At 44.2% G+C, this 21,053-nt stretch overlaps 1 protein-coding gene across 4 annotated transcripts; it reads left to right on the top strand.

The window, feature by feature from the left end:
- The first annotated feature begins 2,991 nt into the window (after window positions 1-2,991).
- Window positions 2,992-18,567, top strand: LOC135250267 (fibroblast growth factor receptor 4-like). Of its 4 annotated transcripts, XR_010328889.1 has the most exons (20): window positions 2,992-3,737; window positions 6,313-6,562; window positions 6,920-6,976; window positions 7,478-7,741; window positions 8,186-8,299; window positions 8,493-8,659; window positions 10,030-10,153; window positions 11,766-11,956; window positions 12,234-12,372; window positions 12,467-12,660; window positions 12,924-13,069; window positions 13,315-13,436; window positions 13,612-13,722; window positions 13,998-14,188; window positions 15,444-15,566; window positions 15,870-15,940; window positions 16,095-16,232; window positions 16,556-16,661; window positions 16,933-18,057; window positions 18,136-18,567. XR_010328889.1 is itself a non-coding variant. In XM_064326384.1 (19 exons), the coding sequence occupies exons 2-19, from the start codon at window positions 6,469-6,471 to the stop codon at window positions 17,086-17,088; spliced, it is 2,505 nt and encodes an 834-aa protein (XP_064182454.1). In that variant the 5' UTR covers window positions 2,992-3,737; window positions 6,313-6,468; the 3' UTR covers window positions 17,089-18,567. The 4 variants fall into 4 exon arrangements, 3 of the variants coding, with proteins under 3 accessions (XP_064182454.1, XP_064182452.1, XP_064182453.1); XM_064326384.1 differs by having other exon boundaries at window positions 7,481-7,741; window positions 16,933-18,567; XM_064326382.1 differs by having other exon boundaries at window positions 16,933-18,567.
- Window positions 18,568-21,053: the final 2,486 nt, after the last annotated feature.

Below are 21,053 nucleotides of genomic sequence, written 5' to 3'. Positions count from 1 at the left end.
ATGAATTGAATTTAAAACTCGCCACGCTGTTCTAGATGGATTTTTTTTTTCAGTTGATTTACCAAATTTCAATTCACTTCCAGGGCTGACTGAAATGAAATCAACTGAAATGAAACGGACTCTGTGAGAAGACAGCAGTGATCTGAGCTGTAAAGGCTTACATCAAGGGTTCTTGCTGTTCACATTGTTTTCTGTGTGTTGGTGAACCGGCCTGAGGGGCTGGGAATTAACACAACAATTAGGATCAATAATGCTGTGTCAACAGCAACACAACCCTCAAACAACGTAACCTGGCAGCCTATGGTGTTGCATTTGTGTGTACTAGGAAAACCATGTTAGTCCCCGCCTAGAGCAAGGTTGTTCAGTCAAGACCCTGCCAGCAAGGGTTTGTGAAAACATAATAATATGACAAAACTCCAGATTATATTGCAGGACAGAACTGAAAGCGAGCCTATTATTAATTGATATCCAGAAGGGGCTAAGCTAAATTTGGGATTGACCTAAGAAATGGTGACCCTGTCCTCATCAGTGTGAAGCCCTTGAAATGTCAAGAGCTAAGCCAACAAAGAGCTCTCTTAACCATTCACTCCTGAGGCTCTATATACTCACGCCCACTGACAATAAGCTTCCTTGGGACAACACCAAATTATATCAAGAAAAACATATTATCCACTGGACCTCAAGCACACAAAAGCACAAAGCAAAACTTGAGTGCTGCAAGACAGTACTCTGTAGTAGACTACATCTCAAGAGTAAAAGATATCAAGCTTAGGCAAATTTAAACAAAGCATAGAATGGTCACACAGCTTGACAGCAGAGATGAACAGTCCCATGGAACAGACTATGTTCTTCTTTTATTTTAAGATGCACACCCAACTTTTAATGAGGTGCAAATAAATGAGAACAAGCATTCAAAAACAATACGACTGCACACTTTGCTCCTTAATTTATTAAAGACAAAGTGAATGTTTCTGCATTATGTCTTTGTTTAGTTACACTCACTCTTCTGTTATTTGGTACAGTATCACACTTAGACATGAGTCAAATAATCATTTGATATGATAAAATGTGCAAACTCTCCTGCAGATTCCTGAGAATATTACTAAAATTGCACAAATTGACAAACAAAAGAAAAATTTCATTCCAATCATTGGTAAGTTGATGCTTCTTTTATTGTCAGTAACTTGCATGAATTGTGTTGATGGTTTCAAATAATAATGACCAAGGCTCAATATGAATACATGTTTATCGTGTCAATGGAGAAAATGTAAAATTGAACTGAAGACTTGATTCTGTGAACTCCACTGTTTATGCAACAAAATCTCCCACAACATCAACATCATTATTCTCATTGTTCTTTTTAAACATTGACACATTGGTGGTTGTCTCATGCTGCATTAACCTCAGGTCCTGATGACAGGACCAGTCATTCTTCCCAATCTTTCATAATACTCACTCCCCCTTTCTATATTTGCCCCCTCCCCCCTGAAAATAAACGCTGGAGTTTGACTTTTGACCTGTTTCTCAGCAATTATCACAGAGAAGCAGACAGCGTGTTGCATATGTGTGTGTGGAACAGCAACATGACTGAGCTTTCTGTGACTTGGAACAAGTGGTGGCAAAGCTAATTACACCACCTCTGCCAGTAGCGTTAGTCCAGTCTGCAGCAATTAGCTCAGTGCACAGTAAAACCTTAATTATTTCTTCTCTCTCTTCACTTCAGCTGATGATCATTGAGTGTTCTGGCACAAAATGTCTGCCGTATATTGTCCAGGCGGGCGCTACACCTGGGAGGTGGGTGATTGTAAATATCTTGAGATTGTGTGATGAAAGACAATAAAAATGCAAAACTAATTATGAGTATTATTCTAATGAGAAATGGTAAAATTGCACAAAAAAATGTTTAGCATCATTTCATCCCAACTAGACTCATATCAAGTCTGTCAGAGTTGAATAGTAGTACAGTGCAGAGCAATACTAAAAGTCCAGAGTGCAGTGATAGTATTAGTCTAGTAGTGAATGATGGTTTTATTTCAGTGTGTAATGATACTATAATTTCCAGGCTTAAAGAACAGAGAATAATTCACACACCACTGTTTGTACTGGGAGGTGGAGCCTCATGGAAATGGAGATCTTTTAGGGGTGGGGGCGCATTGGGTTTAGAGATGCATAGGGAGAGCTGCAGGGGGGCGGTTGATAATGTGCTTCAACAGGGCATTCAAAGCCTGCTGGCTCGCTCAAAGGGGCGAACCAGGGGTAGGCAAGCAGGGCTGATCAGGGTGTGGATTAATACTGGACAGGCGGGGCAGGCAGGCGGTGGTTGATTGTGTCAGGGAAAGAAAGCCACCCCCTCTCCCCCTTTGTGGGGTGGAATGCCAGTGTGTTTTTGAAGGAGAGGCAAAGCTAGAAGAGTGGGATTGAAAGTGTGTGTGTGTGTGTGTGGGGGGGGGATCTTTAGTCAGCAGGAGTAGTGTGCTAGCAGTAAACAGCCTAAACTCTCCCTTGTCTGAAGTTTGGATCCTCTCTTTGCAAATGGTTGAACCATTGAATATTTCAACATTTTTTTGAAACATGGACTAGATAATCCTGATGTGATGGAGTTTTCATCTTTATTTAATATACAAATTGTCCTCCATGGCCTGGGTAAAATGGATCAAACACAGTAATGTCTTCGCAGTAAGCACAGTAGTGGTATAGAAAATGGGAAAAAAAACTAGCTAATACTACACTGCATGCAGATGTTGTAATTGTATTTATCAATACATTTCCTCCCTAATTATGAAAAATTAGTGTTGCATTAGCAATATTCTAATGAATAATCTACATCAGGTAATAAAATAAATGAACATGTGAATGTGGTGTATTGTATTTCACCAAAAGTTTTCATTTCTGAGAGAACAGGAGAAACGGCAGATTTGGGTGTTGATTTTGTGCCGCTGGGGGCTGCCCCGAAGCATTTGGGGGGGGGGGGGGTTCTTTCATTTGAACCTTTTGTTGGGACTCTCGTGCTCACATGCCGTGGGTGTATTAGCAGTGAAAGGCTCGTAGCAGCTTCGCTGTGAAACCGGAGAGACGCTAATTGAGATCTCTAAAAGCTACTGGCCAGCACATTGGAGAACAGAACTGGACAGAGTGAAGTGCCGCAAGAACCAAACATCTGTTGCATTGCTGCTGGACGCCGGACAACTTAATAGCGCTTAATCGCGGGTGAATGTCACAAGAACTCAGGGCCTTGTGGTTGGAGATTTATTTTGAAATTGCACTCTGAAAGCGGAACATATCCAAGTCTGTTCCCGGACTGGAATTTAAATCGCTATCAAACATGGGGCGGCGTTTCTCCTCGAATGCACTTTTTCCGGAATGAACTGAAGCAGTGAAGACCGGACACTTTCATGACAGTCCACGGTCGCAGTGGGTCGTGACTTTCATTTCGTGGAGAGAGTGGAGACAGCGACGGCTGTCATTCTTGAGTTGGACTTTTCAGTAAGGAGAGAGTAGCCTAAAGATCAGTCCGTCTTCGGTGGGCAGCTGCTGTTGTTTTGGTTTGGACTGATTTAGAATTGACCCCCCCGAGCTTTTTTTTTATCCTTCAGGCACCAGACCCTTTTTGGGAAATAAGCATACGGTACTATGTCAATGGGGACTCAAGCTTTTATTTCTCCTGGACGGAACTAAGGACTCCCGGTGAACCACCTAGGATTCACTGTTTACAAGAAGACAAAGTAGCGTACTGAACGGTGAGTGAAAGGGGGTAGTCTATTCAGTCATAGCGATGCGCAGCCTGTTGAAGTGAAGTTCTATCTTAGACTCTTATGACATGTGCATATACAGCTAAAATGGGTATCCCACCCTCTCCGAGATTAAGTATGTAGGCTGTAAAATAACTGGAGAGACAGCATAGGCTAAACTAAAGGCTATATATTTCAATTACTTTTCACGAGCAGGTAGTGACACTACTCGTTAGTCTACCCATCACGGCTTCACAATGTAAGTAACGGTTTTAAGGCACAATTTCCTTTACAAATGTTTTATTGTGGTTCTGTGAAAATGTTTTAATGCTTGTAACATAGCCTATAGTTATTTTCGGGTGTATAAAATAGCAAAATCCCAGAGCAAGTCGCTACGCATCCTTTACCAAATTAAGTCGATTGATGTTTCCGCGAATTCATTTCAAGAAAGGGATATTTGCATTTCCTTTCAGGGTAGACCAGCTTGATGTATTTGAGAAGGACTGACAGTGAAAATTCACAATTGTTGCAAATATTCTTTTATAAGATTTGTTAATATTTAAACCAGTTAATACGGTGTAACAAGAGACTTGTCTTGTAAATTATTGACCGACCCCCAAAAGCGCGAAATTTGGAAACGATTTTAAATAAAACTTTGATTCAGTGGAACACCCGCGTGGACTCGAACTTAAGACGTCAGCGGTAAATGGGCTACTTGTTGTAAAGAAAATTAAGAAAGAATTTCATTCATTACCACTCCAGTGGAAATCGTTGAGGTTTGCCCGTGACTTGTTTAGTCTCTTGTTTAGTCTTAAACAAATTGGACTTGGCGTCACATATTTTGAAACGGGAAACATAATCTTGATTTTTCAATTAAATCATTAGGCAGCTGGTACATGGCTCCAGTGTAACTGAATAGCGCTATGGGCATGGATAGAACCGCGCTTGTACAGAGTCTTAAAAACATGCCTGTCTGGCGGACCTCCGTTTACCTTCCTCCGACTGCAGGATGAAAGACAATCGCACATTTGTACGAACCACTCTTGCAAACGTTTGAGCGGTGGTCTCTGACTGTTTGATACTCCCGTACAGTTTAAATGTTAAGTGCACTTTCATTTTAAGTTTAAGGCGGAAAAAAACAAACAAATTTAGGCCTATGTGGATGCAATGACGTTTGACCTCGTTTATATAGCTTACAGACGTTGTATTAATATTAAGAACGAATTCAAAACTATACGTGCCAACCAATAGACTTATTGTTATATGTCATAGCGTGTATGTCAGTTGACAATTAATTGAAACTAAGTATAGCAGAACCCTGGCGTACTATATAATTGTTTATATAGCCATTAATTTGTTGACATTGTTTACATTTGTTTACACACACATATCTTATATATGTTGTATGTATGTATGTATAAGTGAGCTTCATAATGTTTTTTGGGACAAAGTTATATTTTTCCGACTTGGTTCTATACTTCACAATTCAAACAATTCACATGTGGTTAAAGTGCAGATTTTCACCTTTCATTAAATGGTGTTTTTATATATTTTGGTTCACCATATAGAAATCTGATCATCCAGGTGTGTTCAGTTGCTTCCTTAGTGTAGGTATAATATCGCTTTCAGTAAGTAGTCTTGATTCTAGGCTTTTGATTGCCTTTGGAGTCTGCTATTTTCATTTATCAACATGAGGACCAGAGTTGTGCTAATGGAAGTCAAGGAAGCCATGTTGAGGCTAAGAAATAAGAAAAATAACAAAACAACGGGAGACCAAAGAATTATCACCATAATGAAGAAAAAACCCCAAACACCTATCAAACAGATCAGAAAAACTCTTCAGGAGGCGGTCGTGGATATGTCAGTGATTACTGTCCGCAGATCCAAAGCACCCCCCTGCATCTGTGAAACGTGGTGGGGGTCTTATGATATGGGCATGTATGACTGCCACAGTCAGTGGCTGACTTGTCTTCATTGATGATGCAACTGTTCATAGCAGCAGCAGAAAAAAGGAATTCTGAGGTGTACAGAAGCAGCTACTCTGCTGAAGTTCAAACAAATATTTCCAAACTCATTGGACAGCACTTCACCCTACAACAAGACAATGATCCCAAACATATCGCTAAAGCAAAAAAGGAGTTTTTCAAAGCCAGCAGCATTCTTCATTGGCCACGTCATTCACCTGATCTAAATCCAAGTGAATATGTGTTTCTTGTGCTTATGTGAAAACTTAAGGCTCCTAGTCCTCAAAACAAGCAGGCGCTGAAGATGACTGCAGTACAAGCCTGGCAGTCTGTGGGTCAAACAGTCATTACATGCGATGGATATGCGACAAAGTGCTATACATGACAACTTTCATTTACATAACAATAATATGTCCCAAACATTATTGTGCCCTGAAGTGTAGGGGGAGCCTGTATATAAAAATGGCTCTAATTTCGAAGTGGTGAAACCAAAGTATATAAAAATACCTTTAAATAAAATCAGAGAACTTGCACTTTAACCACATGTGAATTGTTCCGGTCCCAAAAACAGTTTGAGGAAGTTTTGAAAGCTGTGAAAAATGTGATTATTGTTTTTCTAGGGCTTCATGTTGCCTGGCCATATGGTGAGCTAGCTGCTAGCATATAGCAGGAGACAGAGTCGGAGGCCACCTGTAGGGTGTGGGGTCCCCTGTACCCCTCATTCTCATCCACGACAAGACAAGACAACACCCCCGAATCCCCGCCCGACACACAAAATGACCTCTTCCCTCTGGCTGGGTATCTTTCTCCTCATGCTCTCTGATGGAACTGTGGCAAGACCTGGTCCTGCTGTGGATGGCAAAATGCCAGGTAGGAGCCCTCTCTGAACCGCACTTGCACAGTAAAGTGCAGCACTGTGATGGACGGGTGAACTGTGAACAGAATCATTCAGAAAGTTATGTCACATAATGCTGAAAGGGCTGATATTCAATAAGCAGGCAGGTGCTTATGTTGTGGTTAAGTGATTGAACTGAGATGTGTAGGTTGATGGTTTTGTTCTGGTTATGTGACTGAGCAAAAACGCGCGGTTAGATAGTTATTTTATGGTTTTATGCCTGAACTGAGATGTGTCGGTGAAAGTTTATATTATGGTTAAGCGGTTGAATTGAGACATCAGGACAGGCGGTTTTGGTGTATTTCACATGTCTGCTCTCCTCTCCTTTGCAGAGCTCTTGCCTGAAGCTCCCAGGCTGGCAGACCAGGTCTACAGCGTGTTCCCTCCGGGTGGGTAAACTCTGTGGTCTGATAGTGCTTGAGGGTAAAACCACAGGATGCTGTTTTTCTGCCAATTCAGTGTTGTAAAATCGTCTATTAATATAGTTACATGTAAAGAGCCAAAGTAATCAATTGCTATGATATGGAATCCTTTTATTTGGCTGTGATTTTAAATGGGTGTCTTTTAGTCATGAAAGGAACAAAGTTTTACCCATGCTGTTTCTTTCGGTAGCGTGACGATTTACACCTTGTCAGCAGTATGTCTGTTTAGTGGCTGCCAATCAGAGTGAATTTTCAATACCTGAACAGACACAACTTTTCAGAAGATGCTTCAAATTGGAATGTTTTAGCTTCAATGGTAGTGAGATGCAACTTTCTTTGTTGAGATTACAGAGCTGAGTATCTGGTGAGTCTATAGAATCTTTGTGGAGATGTCGAGATGGCTGAGACAGGCAACGGACGCTGACCTTGTGTTGAACTTGGCTTATCTTTGACTTGTTTCTCCTCCAGAAGGCCTCGAGGACAATTCAGAGGAGTCCGTGGAGCACCTGCTCCTGCTACCTGGGGACGTCCTGACGCTGACCTGCGACGGGAACCTCACTGAGCCCATCCGCTGGTACCGAGGGGGCGCTTGGCTCCGGCACGGCGGGCGTGTCCGCGTCCACTCCACGGCGCTGGAGATTTCCGACTTGTCGTATGAGGACTCGGGCGTGTACAGCTGTGCACCGCGTGGCACCAGAGACCCCCTGCGATCCTTCATCATCACCGTCGTTGGTGAGGTTCCCAGCAGTCATTTCCTGCCAACGTGCTCAACGCATTACGCCTCACACGTTTCAAATGATGGGAACTATTGCAACAACAAATGTTCAGGGAGTTAGGCAACCTTCTCTCCAGGACCGCCTGTGTGTGCCCCTCCACTTTGTCTTGTTTGTCCGTTTATTGGTCTGGATGTGTTGTTGTGGGGGTGTTATTTTAAATGGTGGGATTATTATTATTATTATTATTGGGATTCTTTCGGAGTAGAGAGCTTTTTTTAAAAGTCAGTTAGGTTAATAAGCAGAACAGAGCCAAAAAAAATGCTACAGTGAGTTAGTTACACGTCTCCCCAACCCAGGGATAGAAGATTATAAATAAACCATTAATTGCACTTCATCATGAAAGGGTTCTTCCTTATATGGTTTAACTCTGAATCCTTACAATAAATTCTCTCTGCTTTAGACTCATTTAGTTCAGGTGACGATGAAGACGATGATGATGAAGGAGATGATGATGACGATGTTGGGGACGATTCGGTAACACAAATGGAGGAAGAGCAGGTCAATTTCAGCAGAGGTAGGTTTCTACAGGGCAAAAGCATAGATGACTGTAAGATAAGTAAAGATTTTGTGCAGTATTACTTGCTCAAAATAATTGAATTTGTATAAAAGAATATAATTTTCCCATTTTTAGCCTATATATGTGTGCTGGGTGATTCATTCCATTAATGCCTCAGGCTGGGTTGTTAGTAATCTTCATGTGTACTCAGGGCCGTACTGGACGCACTCTCAGCGCATGGAGAAGAAGCTGTACGCGGTTCCCGCCGGCAACACGGTGAAGTTCCGCTGCCCGGCCGCGGGCAGTCCCCCGCCCGCCATACGCTGGCTGAGGAACGGGAGAGACTTCCGCGGGGAGCACCGTATCGGCGGTATCAAGGTATGGCCCTCACCTGGGGTAAGGGCGCAAAGGTCATGTGTGTCAGTCAGTCAATAAATCAATAAATCAATTTTTATCCAAGAAAAGGCTCTTGTTGGATACTAATCTCTCTGGCTGTCATTGGATACTGACCTCTTATTTCTGTCATTAATTGCTTGTTTCAAGATGGAAGGAGCACATGCACATCCCAGTTTTTTCTGGAGTTATAGGAGAATTCAAATGTAAAAAGAAACCCTGCTGACTACTTACTTACCCTATTTAAACTGTACTTAGCTGTTTGTTTTTCAGTGTGTTATTGGTCCCTCAGACCAATAACCCTGTTATTTCGACTTTTGGAAAAACAATGGGAACATTTCCAGACCGTTGTCAAATAACCAGGGTTTGCTATTCTAATACAGCCGCAAATTATAATGGAAAATGTGTCCTAGCTTGGCAGCATACTTGTGGCTAGGTTCAGATTTTAGCAATGTTTTAATTTTAGGTTTGGTAGGAGTGATACCAGTATATGGACTTATAATGTTTGGTTAGATGATGATGACATGAGTCACACAAAACATTACATTATCTATTATTAATATTAGCAAGCTTTAAACGGTAGCGGTCCTTAACATTTTCTCTTATATGACAAGAGTGAGACTAGTTTCATCTGAGCTACATTGCTTGTTCCAGTCTTCAAAATGCGGTGGCAACATGGTCAGGAACTAAATATTATTTCCAAACCATGGCCAGACAATGGTTTCATAAGTGGTTTTCACGCCATGTGAGCTTGTGAACCATGTAAGGGACGGTCACAAACAGAGCGTAAACATTTAGAACCGTTTGGCATCCTATCGTGGTCACAAACAGGGTCATAACTTTCGCTATGTCTGAAGACGTTGTAAAAGGCTAGCGTGGTCACAAACTGGATTAGAGCGAGCAGAACTGTGTTTGAAGTGGTTGCAGTGCGGTCTGGATCTCTCTCAGTAGCCATGCGGGGAATGCAGAGAGGCAGGGGGCAGGTTCCTGTTTTCTTCCGGCCCCTTTTGTCTGCACATTTTACGCTCTTCAGCGGAAAGCAGTGCTTGCTCAATAACAACCTTTGACATGCTAGAATGGCCGCAAATGACCTGGACAGACACGGGCCCGAATTCCGGAGGGGGGCTGCTTTTATACCATATAAGAGGCTGTTTACCTTGGAGCCATTCAGGAGCGGCTAGCAGTGGAGACCTCTGTTTCCCCACAACGACTTTGTCGTGATCTTCGGCCCGACGAGAATTAGGAGGACAAGGCGGCATTGTGGGGTGTGTGGGTGTCAACTCCATCTCCGTAGAAACATTGGAAACACATGTCGTGATGACTGATTGCGGGTTTTTGTTTTTCTTGGGGGGCAGCTGCGGCAGCAGCACTGGAGTCTGGTGATGGAGAGCGTGGTGCCGTCGGATCGGGGGAACTACACCTGCGTCGTGGAGAACAGGCACGGGATGCTCACGCACAGCTATATCCTGGATGTGCTGGGTAAGAACACAGGGCCAAGCAGAGAGGAGATTCAACGCACGTACACACACACACTCACACATTAAAAAACTTGTGAACCAGGGCAGTAAACACTGGTGCATTATTTGAAGACTTGTTCTGGTATCAGAGCCTCTACTGCACAGCTAGAACCAGACTGGGTCACAATAGCCCTTTCCCACTGTAAAGCTGGAACGAGGCTAGCTTGTTATATCCCTTTCCCACTGCAGAGCTGGAACCAGTCTGGCTCATTATACCCCTTTTCCCACTGTAGAGCTGGAACCAGGCTGGCTCATTATACCCCTTTCCCGCTGTAGAGCTGGAACCAGGCTGGATCATTATACCCCTTTTTCCTACTGTAGAACTGGAAACAGCTGGCTCATTATACCCCCTTTTGTGTGATTTTGCATTCTTATGAATAGAATAGAATCCCAAGACAAAAGCAGGGAGTGAAATTAATTTTAAAAATTAGCATGAATGAATTACTATTATTAGCTGGGCAGAATCAGGGATAAAATAACTGAATCTTCTTGGCTTTGCATCTAAGTGCTCCTCTCTTCTCCTCAAAGTGCCTGTGAAATGATAGCCATTTGTAACTTATTTCTTGTGGCTGTCTGATTGTAACATGTTTCCTTGTACATTTTATAGTAAAGAATGAATTTCGGGGCCAAAAATCTTGTCTGCAGGCTACAGGTGGAATAATCACTATCAGGGGTCTTTCTGAAGCTGCTTTTCAGCGGGGTCTTATCTCCCCTGCAGCTGTTAGCAAAGATTTAGAGAGTCAAACCGCTTTCACATGACAAGAATCAAACACCACATTCAATACCAAGTAAGGCGGTCACTACACATGAGAAGAATAGAGTGCCGCCAGCTGTTGAAACTTGACGTTGTCCATCCAGGAAAGCCGTTGGGTCGTAAAAATGCAACAAGCAGTGATCGCAGTAGTTTGTCTGCGAAAATACTGCGTTTATCCCAAAATGTTCTTCCATTTTTACATCTGCCTGCTTTGTACAAAGCTGTGATGTGATTGGATGTGCCACAAAAGATCAACTTCAACCACGGTCAAAGTTAAAATGATTTGAGGATTACATTTCCAGCTATCAAATCGGGCGCCAACGCTGCTTCCATAGGAATTTAATGGTTTGACTATGTTTTTAACGCTTTGACACTGATCTTATGGAGACAGTGTCATTCCCAGCTGGTCTCTGTGGATGACAGTGCAGACTGTTCTGTTCTCTGTGAGGTACAGTGCAGACTGTGTTCTGTTCTCTGTGAGGTACAGTGCAGACTGTGTTCTGTTCTCTGTGAGGTACAGTGCAGACTGTGTTCTGTTCTCTGTGAGGTACAGTGCAGACTGTGTTCTGTTCTCTGTGAGGTACAGTGCAGACTGTGTTCTGTTCTCTGTGAGGTACAGTGCAGACTGTGTTCTGTTCTCTGTGAGGTACAGTGCAGACTGTGTTCTGTTCTCTGTGAGTGACAGTGCAGACTGTGTTCTGTTCTCTGTGAGTGACAGTGCAGACTGTGTTCTACTCTTCTGTCAGTTACAGTCTAGTCTGTGTTCTGTTACGCTGTGTTCTGTGGATCTAATGGCTCCCCTCTCATCTCCTGTTTCCAGAGCGGTCCCCGCACCGGCCTATCCTACAGGCAGGGCTGCCGGCCAACACCACCGTGGTGGTGGGGACTGACGTGCGGCTGTACTGCAAGGTGTACAGCGACGCCCAGCCACACATCCAGTGGCTCAAACACATCGAGAGGAACGGGAGCTTCTATGGGCCCGATGGCGTCCCCTACGTTCAGATCCTAAAGGTGCGAATCAACTGCCGCTGCTCTCACCATTTACCTCACAGTGAGGGTGTGATGTCATAGCTCAGCTCTCAGTGAAGGTGATAACTCAGCTTTCAGTGAAGGTGTGATATAAACACTTTGTTCACGGTGTAGTTGTGATGTTTATCTTTCACCTCCCACTGAGGCTCTGAAGTCATTGCTCCAAGTGAGGTTGTGATGCAACTGCTGAGCTCTCAGTAAAGGTGAGGTCATTTCTGAGGGTGATGTAAGTGCTTTTTTGCTGGCCTGTTTCCTGCAGTCGGGCAGTCTGAACATGTCAGAGCTGGAGGTTCTCTACCTGCCCAACGTCAGCATGGAGGATTCTGGGGAGTACACCTGCCTGGCTGGAAACTCCATCGGGTTCTCCCACCAATCTGCCTGGCTCACCGTGCTGCCAGGTACACACGCCGCGTCTTTAACGGGAGACGTTTCCTCATCGTACCGTCGAGTGTTGCGGTTGTGAGACCCTCAGCTTATCCCCGTGCATTGCAGAGGAGCTGTTATCGGGCCCCATGGGTGTCACGGAGACCAAGTACACCGACATCGTTATCTACACCTGCGGTGCCTTGGCTCTGGTGATGGGCGTGGTCATCGTGGTCCTCTGCCGCATGCAGGCCACCGCCAGCAGAGAACCGTTTCCTGTCCCGCCCGTAAAGAAGCTTTCCAAGTTCCCCCTGAACAGACAGGTTAGAGCAGCCTTTGAGTGACTGTCTGTCTGTTCCTATTCTGTCCATCTTTTGCTACGCTAGGTTTGTGTAATGATCGCTAGTGTTGATTGTGCCACTGTAATGGGATATCTTCTCTTCTCTTTGTCTAACCCTTTTGTATGCTCTTTTGGAAATCACTCTGTATAGAAGTGATTTGTAAATGACTAAATGTAAATGTATCTGTGTGTCTGTCTGTCCATTCTTGTGGGTCAACTGTTGACACTGTTTGCCTGTCTGTCCAGTACTCTGTGGAGTCGGAGTCCTCGGGGAAGTCAAACTCGTCGCTGGTGCGGGTGGCACGTCTCTCGTCTAGCTCCGCCCCTGCTCTGGCTGGTGTGCTGGAGATGGAGCTGCCCTTTGACCCTGACTGGGAGTTCAACCGAGAGAGGTCCGTCCCACCACAGTCCACTGTGTAATATTGTCACAATATTCCTGTACTGTTTCCTTTAAAGAGAGAACACACTGGCACCATGCAATGTTCTGACTCTTCTCCTTTCTCCTTTCCTTTCCTCTATCTCCCCCCTTTCTTGCCCTCTCTATACCCCCTCCATTCTCTCTCCTCTCTGTTCCTATTCCTTCTCTTCTTTTTAACCTCCACCTCTCTCATCTCTCCTCCTCTTCTCTTCTCTGCAGCCTGGTTTTGGGGAAGCGTCTTGGTGAAGGCTGTTTTGGTCAGGTGGTCAGGGCAGAGGCATACGGCCTGAACAAGGCCCGTCCGGATGAGATGACCACCGTGGCGGTGAAGATGTTAAAGGGTGAGGGCCTCAGATCCTGTTAGCAAGCAGTGACTATTTTATTGTGAACACAGGCATTCTGCGATGGCTCTGTTCACTGGATTGACCTCCTTTCTCCATTCTCTCTTTCTCACTCTCTCCCTATCTCCCTCCCCTTTCTCTCCACCACACTCTCCCCATCGCTTCCTCTCTCCAGATGATGCCTCGGATAAAGACCTTGCTGATCTGGTCTCGGAGATGGAGCTGATGAAGGTGATGGACAAACACAAGAACATCATCAACCTTCTCGGTGTGTGCACGCAGAATGGTGAGTCCCTCCGCAGCGCTGATCCCAGATCAGTTTCAGTCCCTTGCTTATGTTCCTCTCAAATGCTTTCTTCTCCCATCATGGACCCTTCAGACCCTTTCCTCGACCCATATCCCAGACATTCTTTATCCACCAGCAGCACCACATGAGATTTGGTTTCTTATTTGATGTAACGGGGAGTAGGATTACTGACCCGAGTTCTCAATCCTGACTCCCAAATCCTACAACTGGTTGGTAATTTGCGATTGGGTAACTCTGGTCATGTGACCGCACAGGCCCGCTGTACGTGCTGGTGGAGTTTGCCTCCAAGGGCAGCCTGCGGGAATACCTGCGGATGCGGCGACCTCCGGGCATGGACTACACCTTCGATGGGACCAGGGTGCCCCCTGAACAGCTCACTTTCAAGGACCTGCTCTCCTGTGCCTACCAGGTGGCTCGAGGCATGGAGTACCTGGCCTCTAAGAGGGTAAAAGCCATTTAGCACAATGGTTAGGGTAACTTAGAGGTTGTAGGTTTGATTGGCAGGTGTGGCTATACTGTTGCACCCTTGAGCTCAAACTGCTTCAGTTACAATCTCCAGCTGTGTAAATTGATTGCATGCAGTAGCCCTGTCTCTTCATGTACTCTCAAATGTGAGCAAAGCAGATGTGTTGGCTCTTTGCATTTCATAGGACTGATTATAGATTAAATTAGTGAGTTTGTTTGTTAAGAGACAGTGCTTATTGTGGTTCTTTGTGGGTTGAGCAAAGCCTTTCCTTCCGGAAGTTTCTATGATACATTGATTTTTGTATCATAGTAGTAAACGTAGTATTCACTGCTTTTGATTTAGCTGTTCCTCAGTTTGTATACTGAACTCTAAAGCATTTTATAAACTGAAACAGACAGTTTAATGACCAGTGAAAGTCTCTACACAGCATTGGTAAGAGAGTGCTTGTCTTCACTATAAAGAGCCAATTGATGCAGAGTCATATAAATAGTATATGAGCCACCTAACCGCTCATAATACAAGAGCTCTACTATACACCTACAATTTATTTGGAAATGCAGTACTACTAGAAGTGTAGGCTATGTATAAACCTACCTAGCTGAAGGAAACGTGGCAAACATTATGTTGAAGGTCCTCTATTAAGTAATATGTATCGCTGGGGCTACATTTCCTTCTGTGTCTTTTGAGAAGTTTTTATCCATCCGTCTCTCAGTATGTATGTCAGTGTATGTCTCTCAGTATAAATCCAGGCCTCGCCCATAGGTTGAAGGGTTAAATACACGCAGTCCCACCCACCCAGCCCCACCCCTCCACGTATGAAAGCCCGCCTGAAACCGTTCCAAGCCGCACCAAAAAACCAGGGCTTTCATCTCCCTCCGTCTGCAAATACGGGCTCTATTTAAATCTCGGCCCAAATAAACGTAACGACATCCACCCCGTCTGGCCTTGTTTCTCCGGCGGCCACAAGCCCACAGAAAGCCTCACTGAAGCCCTCGCTAAACGCTCGCTCAGACCGTCTGTTATTTATATTATACCCCCCAAAATGGAACAGCAGTCATTTTGTTCTTCTCTCATCCTGTTTTTGCCTTGCCAGTGCAGTTTTTAATGAAAAACTTCATTTCAGCCTTAGGAATACTGAAACACAGGAAAAAAGGGAAATTAAAATAAGGCTGTCTTCTCTCACAGAGGAAAAGAGACAGGTTTGTGACACGTTGTTACTTTTTTCTGCGAGCAGTGCATCCACAGAGACTTGGCAGCAAGGAACGTCTTGGTGACCGAAGACAACGTGATGAAGATCGCTGACTTCGGCCTTGCTCGAGGGGTGCACCACATCGACTACTACAAGAAAACCACCAATGTGAGCACCTCTAGAGTATGAATCGCAGCCTGCTCCTTAAGAACGTTCATTTGTCCACTTATGTGTCCTCCTGTCTGTGCAATAACTTCCTGTCAGCTCAGCAAACCTCAACCTGCACAGTAACTATGAGTCTGTTCTGTAACTCATTGTGTACTCTGTAACTCTTGGTCTATGCTGTAATCCCTGTCTGTGCTGTAACGCCTTGTCTGCACAGCAACTCCCTGTCTGTTCTGTAACCCCATTTTTGGACAGTAATTCCTTGTCAGTAGCCTGTCCAGTCACAGCTCTCTCTTTCTAATGCAGGGCCGGCTGCCGGTGAAATGGATGGCACCAGAAGCCCTGTTTGACAGAGTGTACACGCATCAGAGCGACGTGTAAGTGTGTGTGTGTGTGTTACGATATCATTAACTCGTGATGTGTTATCTGAGTGTGTGAGAAAGACAGATTGTGTGTACGAGTGAAAGTGTGTGTACGTGTGTGTTTTGAATATACTACCCCACATTTTTCTATTTCTTGGTGTGCCACCAGGTGGTCTTTTGGAGTGCTGATGTGGGAGATTTTCACGCTTGGAGGGTCACCCTACCCTGGAATCCCAGTGGAGGAGCTTTTTAAACTGCTGAAGGAGGGACATCGTATGGACAAACCTTCCAACTGTCCCCACGAACTGTAAGAACGATACACAAGCACATATACACGTGCGTGCGCGTGCACAAACAAACACACACGTACACACATTAACACACACACAAGCCCTCTATCTCTCTCCTACTCTCCCGCACACACAAACACACACAAGCACTCTTTCACCCCCACTCACACACATACACGTTATTGTGTGGAATGTGAGTACAGTGGCTGTAGTGTGGAGTGCATTGTGTAGAAAGAGTTTTGCTCTTATATATCATGTGTTACTAATGTGTGAGTGATGCTATCAGAGTAGCTGTGCTGTGCACTGTAAGCTGTGGTGCTTACGGGTCTGTTTCTCCCAGCTACATGAGGATGAGGGAGTGCTGGCTGGCTGTTCCGACTCAGAGGCCCACCTTCAAGCAGCTGGTGGAGGAGCTGGACCGGATGCTTCTGTCCGTGTCCGACGACGTGAGTGACCTTTACCTGCTGACCGCACACACCCTTACCTCACAAACACTTGCCAACTTGTAACCTGTAACATGCACATTCTGTTACCTCTAAAATACACCTGTAATACACAGAATTTCCTTACCTGTAACATACAAACCAGCACTCCTCGCCTAACAAACACACTACCAGAGCCTTACCTATAACAGAACCAGGTTCTGCTACAGAAGTGAAACTCATCATCTCTGTCCCAGTACTGACTGTGTGTCTGTGGTGTGTGTCTCTCCTGCAGTACCTTGACCTGGCCACGCCCTTTGAGCAGTACCTGCCCTCCTGTGAGGAAACCTCTGGATCTTGCTCCTCCGACAACGACTCTGTCTTTATTCACGATGCTGCGGCCCCTAGCCCTGGCGTCCAAGCCACCCATCAGACCCAGGACAGGAGCTGAACCTGAGGGGACCAATTGGTTGAGCTCACTGCACATGCCTCATCTGGCCTAGTGCCGAACAACTGGAGACACCTGTGACTGGTAGAGGGCAGGACATGGGCAGATGGGATTGGTGGATGGGAGGGTGTGAACAAACAAGACTGGCAGGAGCCAGGGTGTTCTGACACGCCTCTATAGACTTGTGATAACTGTTCACCTGCCAATAAAATTGGTGATTTGCATTTGTCCTCCCATCCAAAACAAAGACCTCATTGTCACCCAACTTAGAACTCTGGGTTGTCATGGGGATGGGTCAAGTACAGGAGAGCTGTCTGATGTTCAAGCCCATGTAAGCGAACGGAGAATCGGAACTGGAACCGGAAGATGGTGATGAAAAGTGAGAAACTGAGAAAGTATATTTTGTTATATTAGCATAAGGAGTTTACATTGTAAAATAGGAAAGGCTCTTAGGATTTGGAAACCCGTGAAACGTCGGACAAGGCTGACAGAAAGTCTCTCCAAATTTAAATGTAGATATATAGATTCCTTTATGATCCAGTATTTAAAAATGGCCTTAAATCTCAGGATACTTGCTTTTAAATTTTCTATTGTGGCCTGTATGTACCCTTATTTCTGTGTATATGTTAAGTTAAAATATTTTTATGTATATATCACAAATAAAAGTAAGACGCCTTACTTTTTATAAGTAATCTGAACTGGCACAATATGAAGGTACTGCAGCTATTCCAGTTCTTTAGCTATTAATCGGCATCCATAACTCCCAAATATATAAATCAGAGATTATTTCCAGTAGCTGTTTATACCTCTGCAGCCTTTATCAGCTGAACTGATTGAACATTCATTACACAACAACGAGTGAACGGTCATTATAGAAACTGATCTCTGATATGAACTCATCAGGATTGCCAGTTGGACAGTATCTGAATCTGAGACCTTATTGGCTGAATTTTAAAGTCAAGGACATACAGAGTCTATGGAGCCATAATGGGACTGTCGGGACAGATACTTTTGGCATGTGCTAACTGTATAAGGACAGATTCTGTCAAGAAATACAGACTATGTGGCCATGCATCCTGTAGGGTAACATAGTCATCATGGACATAGGTTTTGTAGAGACATGCAATGTCTATGTAAGCATAATGGATATATAGGGACATATCTTATGGGGACTGTGAAATCGTACAGAATCTATGGGAAGCGAGCCTATAAAGTCAAAGAAACTATGAGGACATACAGGGTGTGTATTTGGTAAATGGCATGCAAATACTGTTCTGCAAGCTCTACAAGAATTGAGGATAGTTTGATACTTCCAGTTTTCTGCTGCCAGCCCAAATGCAAAAAATGTGTAGTTTCATAATTTTAGTGACATAGTTCTGTACTTCCAACTGACAGACACGTGTTTTGGGGTTATAGAGAATTCATATGGAAATATCTAATTTATTTGACCTGTTTATATAAAATAAAGTATAATTTAAAGTATTTGATGTGCTCATTCAATTATTTGTTTTAAAAAGTTAATTGTTGTGCCCAGGTAATAATGCACTGTTCAAGATGTTTATTAATTGAGAGGTTTATCTTTTTTTTTTAACATCCCAAGGAAAAAAAAGAAAAGAAAAACTGTTTAAATGCCTCATTACAAGCAATGGAGTTCAAACCACATTTCAGTTACCACAGCCTGAACTCTGAAAGCGGAGATAAAGAGAAACAGAGCGCGTGCAATTATCAGCGCTGATCCGTTTCATTCTCCTGCTTGTCTTTGAAGAGTGAGGGGAACAGCGGTCCTCCTCACACAGAACGCTCCTGTCTCACGGCAACCTCTTGTCTGCTCGTTCACAGCCCTTTATCTCACAGAATGTAGCCAATCACAGCACTTCAGTTTTGGCACGCTTCATCAATCTGGCGTCAGGAACGGCAGCCAGGGGAAGGTTGGGGTGCGGTGGTTTTGCAGCTGGCATGCGGTCCCTGAGGGGTCTCTGCTTGGGCGGGGGGGTGTTGTATGTAGGAGCAGTCCAGCATTGACCTTTTTATTGACCTTGTCCTACTGTCTCTAACCTAGAGGTGCCTCCTTGCTGCACCTGGAAAACTCACTCTGCTGTTTTTTTGTTGTCACCTTTAAATCCGCAACCAGTTCAGTCCCATGAAACCGGGTGAGGTAACTGTTTAATGAGCAGCTTTAAATGATGTGGTGAGTAAGGAGGAAGCCCAGCAGACTGCTGTGGTCCCCCAGGACCAGGGATGGGGACCCCTAATCTAACCTCACCAGACCCCCATTCATTGTTTATATAACTCACAGTATGACAGGAAGAGCACATGCCTACAGTATTAAGAGTCCATTTTTGCAATTATGTAAGTAGTTTATGAAAGAACTAACCACTAATTGTACAAAACCTCCATTATATAGCCACAATTTTATTTGAAATGTAAACAATATAAAAGCCAGCTGAAGCACTTCATTGATGCTAAATAAGCACAGTGGCAATAGTTTTTTCCCAAGCATTGCTGATGAATTTCCTGAAAGTTATTATTTTTTGTGACTTTTTTTATTGGTTGCCCAAAACCAGTGATTTTAGGGTGAACCACTACCCAGTCGGCTGATGTGCTGGCCAACAGCACAGAGATGGCCCAACACCTTCACTATGCTTGGCACATCTGAAGGGTGACTCTGAAGGGTGTTGGGGCAAAAAAAATTGTAAACATTTACGAGTGAACTATTTGTTCAAGAGTGAAACACTCCCATCAAATTCCGGAACACTGTGGCTTTTTTTGACAGCAGAATTTATCGTTTTTTTTTGACAGCAGGAGACAGTCTCGACAGTATGGTTCTGTTTGGCTTTTTTTACAGCTCGTCTTAAACGTGCCCATTTTTCACATTACCGCGGAAAGGAGGAGAGCAGCTTTATGTACATCAAATTAAGTGCCCTTGTACATTCCTCCAAACCCATTACACACTCAGACCGGAGCCTCCAGCCCCCAGATCCGCGGACAGGAAACTGACGTGAGTTATGAGCCAGATACGGAAATGCATGTAAACAACGTTATTTTATGTGGCTATCACCTATCACAGGGCTCATGACTGCTCTCATTGTTAAAGAACACACACCACAAGGCACCGTGCCAACCTCTGGGGCTGCTATCAGAGTTAACATGTTTGCCCTCGATCTGGAACATAACACCTAAATATCTTATCTGTCTCCTCTCCCCTCTCAGGAGGTTTGTAGTTTACACAGTATATAGGAGTATACACAGAGACTTGTGGATAGGCAGTTCGAGTCTGGAGATAGGGGACACGTAGGGTCACCTTTAAAAGCATGCAGGTGTTGCCAGGTTGCGAGCTCCTGTCCTGCAGCCTCCCCATTCTGGGGGATTTAGTGTTAGAATGGCGAGACTCTGGCCCTCATTGGAGTTCTGTTACTTACTTAGGATTCCTGAAATTCCACTGCATCCACTGCAATTAAGAGGGCAACATTTTTTTGTAAATGGCCAAATAAATATCTGCAGATTGGCCAGTGGGAAGCATAATTGCTCAAGGCCGCTGAGTTTCTGGAGCAGGAGTCATTTAAGAGGAAACAACAAGCTCTTTCTCTGAAACTAATGGACCTACGGCTGCTTAACAGAGGTCTGGCCTGTCACTCAAGACTGTAGGTGGGATAGACCGATCCAGTCATCATGTGCAAACTATCCCCATCACACTTGCACACCAGCTTTATGCTTTAACCAGCTCTGTAGAGGAATTAATTGTGACAGTGCCTTGGTTTTCTTGTTTTCTACAGAACTGCCAAACTTATTTGAGAATAAATTTCTCTCGGAATAAGATCGCTAAGGAAACACAAAGATGTTCTTCAGGAGATCTTCATCAGCAAACGCAAAATAAGCATGATCTGATTTTTATTTTTGTCAAGGTTACTCATTGGATTTCAGAAAGACACCAAAAGATCACATGGTTTGCTCAAAAACAAAGAAAAAAA

Source organism: Anguilla rostrata, chromosome 3 (assembly GCF_018555375.3).
Source record: "Anguilla rostrata isolate EN2019 chromosome 3, ASM1855537v3, whole genome shotgun sequence".
NCBI lineage: Eukaryota > Metazoa > Chordata > Actinopteri > Anguilliformes > Anguillidae > Anguilla > Anguilla rostrata.
This window is presented reverse-complemented; position numbering and strand designations above follow the sequence as displayed.

Excerpts from the sequence above, each read along its gene's own strand:
- LOC135250267 (XM_064326382.1), top strand. The coding sequence starts at position 6,469 with ATGACCTCTTCCCTCTGGCTGGGTATCTTTCTCCTCATGCTCTCTGAT. Across the intron at positions 11,957-12,233 it reads CCTACGTTCAGATCCTAAAG|TCGGGCAGTCTGAACATGTC; the intron begins GTGCGAATCAAC and ends TGTTTCCTGCAG. Across the intron at positions 13,723-13,997 it reads CGGTGTGTGCACGCAGAATG|GCCCGCTGTACGTGCTGGTG; the intron begins GTGAGTCCCTCC and ends GTGACCGCACAG.